Here is a 6000-nt window from a genome sequence, read left to right on the forward strand (position 1 = left end):
GCCAAACGACATGGAGATAGCGTGCGCGCCCATGGTGCGGGCATTGCTGATGTCATGTGCGCAGATGCTCTCCGACGTCATCAGTCAAAAACATGGTGCCGTTGTAGATGGGTCCCATCACCACTGGACCAGGCAGTTGGTAGTGGGCGATGTCACAAGTCCTGGAAAAAAAATGGCAGACTCCAAACAGCGACCCCACAGGGGATCAATCAAATGTTACTTTTATTCTGTTGAAGATATACTTCTGCCTGAAGAGTGTTCTGCATCCAACACTTCCTGGTCAGCTAAAAGTACTGACTAAATCACAGTATGCATCGAGAGACCAGGCAACCAACATACTTGGGTGTTGGATAAGAATTTTTTTTTTTGACAGCAATAAAGTAAAAGAGATATGTGGCAAGAGCAGCAGGACAGGGGAGTTCTTTTTCAGGAATGTCTTTGTTGAATTTTTAAAGAACATCCACTTTGCTTAGGTGTGGTTTTATACTTGGGTTGCCCCCTCACCCCAACTAACATGTTGTTAACAGGTTTGAGAGGAAGTTTTCCTTTTTTATAGAAGATATAAACCCAATCACTACAACTTCGTACAACCTTTAATCTGTTAATGTCATTTCAAAGTTGTTTGCAATATCTGCAGCTACCACTGACAACTTTAAGGGGTCCTTTACGCCGTAGTCTCCTGATCATCTATGCGATTGGCTTTCACAGTTAGTCACATGGTCAGGAGCCCCTCCTACCTGCTCCTAATTTTAAATTGCGACCGGGAGCCCTCAGTGACAGTTCAGGCACAGTGAGTGCACTCGCTGCACAAAAAAGCGATGTCAGCTGTATGTATATACAGTGGGGGAAATAATAATTTGATCCCCTGCAGATTTTGTAAGTTTGCCCACTTACAAAGAAATGAAGGGTCTATAATTTTTTTTATCATAGGTGTATTTTAAATGATAGAGACAGAATATCTACCAAAAATTCAGAAAAAAAAAACACATGATACAAATGTTATAAATTGAGTTGCAGTTCAGTGAGTAAAATACGTATTTGATCCCCCACCAACCAACAATAATACTGGCTGCAGTAGGTGCTCATGTGGTACACAGATTAGTCCTGTCAATTTAAGAAGGTGCTCCTAACGACAACTCGTTATGTGTATAATAGACACCTATCCACAGAATCTCTTTTCTTCCATTCAAACCTCACCATCATGGGCAAGACCAAAGCGCTGTCAAAGGACCTCAGGGACAAGATTGTAGACCTACACAAGGCTGGGATGGGCTACAAGACCATCAGCAAGAAGCTTGGTGGGAAGGAGACAACTGTTGGAGAAATTATTCACAAATGCCCTCCGTCTGGAGCTCCATGCAAGATTTCGCCTCATGAGGGAGGATGATCATGAGAAAAGCGAGGTATCAGTACAGAACTACACGGGAGAAGCTTGTGAATGATCTCAAGGCAGTTGGAACCACAGTCACCAAACAAACCATTGGTAACACAATACGCCGCCATGGATTGAAGTCCTGCAACGCCAACAAGGTCCTCCTCCTCAAGAAGGCACATGTACAGGCCCGTCTGAAGTTTGCCAATGAACATCTAAATGATTCAAAGAAGGATTGGGAGAAAGTGCTGTGGTCAGATGAGACCAAAATTGAGCTCTTTGGCATTAACTGAACTCGCCGTGTTTAGAGGATAAAAAATGCTGACTATGACACACATCCCTACAGTCAAGCATGGAGGTGGAAACATTATGCTTTGGGACTGTTTCTCTGCTAAAGCTGATTTGGCACCATCTACTGGCCCCTTAATGTGTCTATGTATTGTAAAATCTTGGATGAGAACCTTATTCCCTCAGCCAGAACAGTAAAGATGGGTCGTGGAAGGGTCTTCCAGCATGACAATGACCCAAAACACACCGCCAAGGCAACGAAGGAGTGACTCAAGAAGAAGCACATTAAGGTCATGGAGTGGCCTAGCCAATCTCCAGACCATTAATCCTTTAGAAAATTTATAGAGGGAGCTGAAACTTGGAGTTGCCAAGCAACAGCCAATAAACCTTAAGGATTTAGAGAACATCTGTAAGGAAGAGTGGACCAACATCTCCCCTGAGATGTGTGCAAACCTGGTAACCAACTGCAAGAAATGTCTTAACTCTGTGATTGCCAACAAGAGTTTTTCCACCAAGTACTAAGTCATGTTTTGCTTGGGGATCAAATACTTATTTCACTCACTGAACGGCAAGTCACCTAAAAACATTTGTATCGTGTTGTTTCTGGATTTTTGGCTGATATTCTGTCCCCGTCAGAACACAACAGCTCAGTGGGGGAGATCGCTGAACTAATGGTTAGTACAGCGGCTCCGACCGGAGCTGACAGTCTTCTTTCTTTCAACTCACCGGCTTGAATGAAGAAAAAACGAATGTGTTCACCGGCTTTATAGGATTACAATGCTCTGTCCCTGGCTCCCAATAGTGCTTCTCCTCTGCTGTCACCCTGTCACATGGCTTCTGTTAGAAATACAAGTGGCCAATTTGACGCCTGTTACACAGACATAATCCACTGTTGTCACCATCAGGAAACCCGTCTTGAGAAATGCCATACAATCATCACTAAGATGCATGTTGACAACCAGTGGTTGCAAAAGGCAGGAGCTTTGAGATGGGAAAAGGATGAAAATAAGAAGTTTTTAAGAATGAAAAAAAAAAAAAAAAAATCTGCTTTCAGAAACTTTATGCGAATGTCAAATAATGTCATCTTGCACAACGTTGTGTCGTCCTCTGTAATTTTGTAACTGTCATCTTGTCTTTCAGGGAAATGTACAGTGCAGATCCTCCCAGGTGTACCCACCAAAGGCCTGTGCGCCGATGACGTCCCTGCACTTGCTGACAAAGTCCGAGGGATGATGCTTGAGACTTTTACTGAAATCTCAAATGAGCGTCCAGGAAAAGAACCTGGCGGTGGACACTGATCCCCTCTTCTTCCATCCTTTTCTTGTCATTGTTGGCCAGGGAACACCCCCATTCAGGAGAAGCCAGGAGGAGGGACCCGTATAGAGGGAGAGGAGAGAGAGAGCAAACTCATTTGAAAACAATCTCTACAGTAAAAAGAGCATTGCTGCCCAAACTGATAAATTTGGCCACCTAAGGAGAACACAAGAAGAACTTCACTGCTAACAGTGGGAAAAGCAGCATTACTAGCAGCATGGAGTTGGATCTTCCCTACTACTGCCACCAAGGAAAGAAAACCTAGGCAATGCCATTCCATAACAAAGGCTGTGCTACTGTAGCCTTGAAAATCTAAAAAGAAATTATATTTGGTTAAAATGGTGCAGGGTGCATAAAAGGCAGTGGATAGGTGCATAGGTCAACATTTAAAAAAAAAAAAAAGATAGCTTTGGGTCAATTGCTGACAGTGGAATGTTAATGAGCAAAGTTTAAAGTAGACCTTACATTTCATTAAAACGTAAGTCTGTACATATTCAATTTTAGCTTTATATACCAGAAGTTTATTATATTCCTGGCATTGTTCTGTGTAGTAGAGCATTTTGGAGCAACAATATTGGCATAGCCTCAAACCACACCTTAGAGAGCTTAGTTTTCTGAACACCCCCCTCCCTTAAGACATCAGACACAAATGATTATCTCTGCAGTTTGGCTGAGAAGGCAATTACTGCTATCACATGACCAGGAACTCAGCCAGCAACCTGCAGAGGGTGGGGGGGACCATTATTTGCACTTTAGGTACTTCACATTTCACCTACTTTACACAGCCTGGGGCATTGTATACTATAACGGTAGAATGTATTTTTTTGTTATGCAAGGCTCGCTTTACAGGGTTGATGATCGAAAAATTTTTTGAAGAAGAATGTTGGAAAGATTTAGCAGTTGGGTAGGTGGCAAACAAAATGGGGAGATACATTTTAAATATCCTCATCCTGAAGATCATTGAAAAGAAACATGTTTACACGGATTTGCAGATTTGATCTGACCAATGAGCGAATGGCGGTACTGGAATTCTTTAGGGTGCCTGGCTGGGACTCGAGTTCATGAAGGAAAGCTGTTCAGATAACATTCCATTTCTTGGAAGGAGATGGGCGTTCTTCAGTACAACAGAGTCGGTCTCTTTATTCATTTATGAGGGGGTGCCTTAAATCTGTATATTTAGTTATTTATTGGATGCTAGTACTGGTCTCTCCAGCTCTTTCCTTGACAGCTTTTCACGGTCTCCTCCTCCACCGGCGGCCTTCTCACTCTCTCTCTTTCCCTTCTCTTTTCGATTACAAGCATCTATTGCCAGGAATTGGATAGGTCAGTTACTTAGGGTACGAAAATCTGGCATTGCCCTAATTACCTGCCCTGTATGGCCTTCCAGAAAATGACATGGACTTGACATGGGGGCAAGAACCATGGAACTGCTCTGCCCAACTTGTGGCCTCTTCCCCAGGAAGCCTTCCCATCTCCTCAAGCTCTCGTCACTCCACAACCGCCGACCTGCAGCTTTTTCGCCTCTTCCCAGATTATCGTCTTGTGGCCTGAGATTTTCCACGTTTATTTTTATTTTTTATTGTTACACTCCAGCCACCTTAAGTCCTTCTTTGTGTCCATATATGCCTCCCCTTTCTACGCCTTTCTTGTGTACCAGTGTGAGGCGTGGAAGAACTACATGTGCCAATGTGTTCGTAACTGTGGATTAGGGGAAGAGGATATCATGTGGGTATGACGTGGGTTGGAATGTTGCGTGGGCGGGAGGGGGCATATTAATCTCCTGTCCTGTAAATGTGAAGTAGCATTGCACAAACTTTTCTGGGTCATCTTTGTCCTGTGTTTTATTTCTGCCAATGTTTGGTGACATGCGAAAGTGTCTTCTGAACAGAATGAGTATGCTGGATGGTGGGAGTGTGACTGTTTTTAAGGAAACTTGTCCAAACAAAATAGAGGCTGCCAAAGCTGAACCTCCTGAAAATGCTAGTAGGAGTCATGTGCAGACCTTCCATCTGCCCAACTGAAGGCGTGTGCACAGCAAGCTGACCGCATTGCTGCTAATTGCAAGACAGCGGCTTAGCGTTGTTGGCCAGAAACATAAAATGCTGTTACTGGCAGGATCTCCACATAAGAAACTTTTTGCAACAGATTCACCAAAAAATGATTACTGCATAAACCACTGTCTACTGGTAGCCATGATACCAGACCTACTGAAAAATGGAAAATTGGATCAACTACTTACTATAATTTGCCTTTCCTGGTGCCAGTCCATGACAGCATGTATACCACATGTATGCTGCCATGTTGGCTCCAGGAAAATGGAAAATTGTATCAAATACTTATCGTAATTTTCCTTACTGGCACCAATGGTTAGTATACTGCCATGTTGGCAACAGGAAAATATATTTTAACAAGGCATAGAGCTGACAAAGGAGTGGCTGTTATCCAATGAGGCCACTTCTTTCTATGACCTATTTGTAAGGGTTGCCTTTTCCCCATCTTCTGAGAAATACACTGCCATTCTTGTTTTATGAAGATGCTACGGGTCTGTCTGTCTGCCTCTGGCTTCATAGAAGAGAAATATAAGTGCAACACTAATAAACGATCTCAGAATCAACTAAGATTGTATCGTGATCATGTGAGTCTCAAACATATGATAAAACCCGCGAAGAGACATAATCAAATAAATCCACAATAAAAATAAGTTGTGTACATAAAGTGAGCGTGAAGTCCACAGAAAAAATTAAACCCCCAAATCTGGACCCCAGATGATGTCTTGTTAGACGAAGTGCGACGGGACAGGCTCTGCAGATGCCATTGCGTCATTTGTACCAAAGCGCTTTTTTATCTTCACAAATGTGAGTGTTCCTTTTTTATTAAATAAATACCCCTTTACTTAATGGAATCACACTATGTGGCCCTTTATTCTCCTTCCTAACCATACCACATGGGAGAGTTTATCCACCCCGCTCCTTGATTGACTACCCTGTGGATCACTGCCCCGGAGAGCCATCGGATGGACCATAGGA

At 43.1% G+C, this 6000-nt stretch overlaps 1 protein-coding gene across 3 annotated transcripts in view; it reads left to right on the forward strand.

The window, feature by feature from the left end:
* Positions 1 to 4798, forward strand: part of AGPAT1 (1-acylglycerol-3-phosphate O-acyltransferase 1) — a gene marked incomplete in the record, with an annotated part of 78919 nt that extends 74121 nt beyond the window's left edge. For all 3 annotated transcript variants that reach the window (XM_073598397.1, XM_073598395.1, XM_073598396.1), the window contains 1 exon segment: positions 2801 to 4798. In XM_073598397.1, coding sequence (XP_073454498.1) covers positions 2801 to 2958 — 158 coding nt within the window.
* Positions 4799 to 6000: the final 1202 nt, after the last annotated feature.

This window comes from Aquarana catesbeiana, linkage group LG09 (assembly GCF_042186555.1).
Source record: "Aquarana catesbeiana isolate 2022-GZ linkage group LG09, ASM4218655v1, whole genome shotgun sequence".
Classification (NCBI taxonomy): Eukaryota; Metazoa; Chordata; class Amphibia; order Anura; family Ranidae; genus Aquarana; species Aquarana catesbeiana.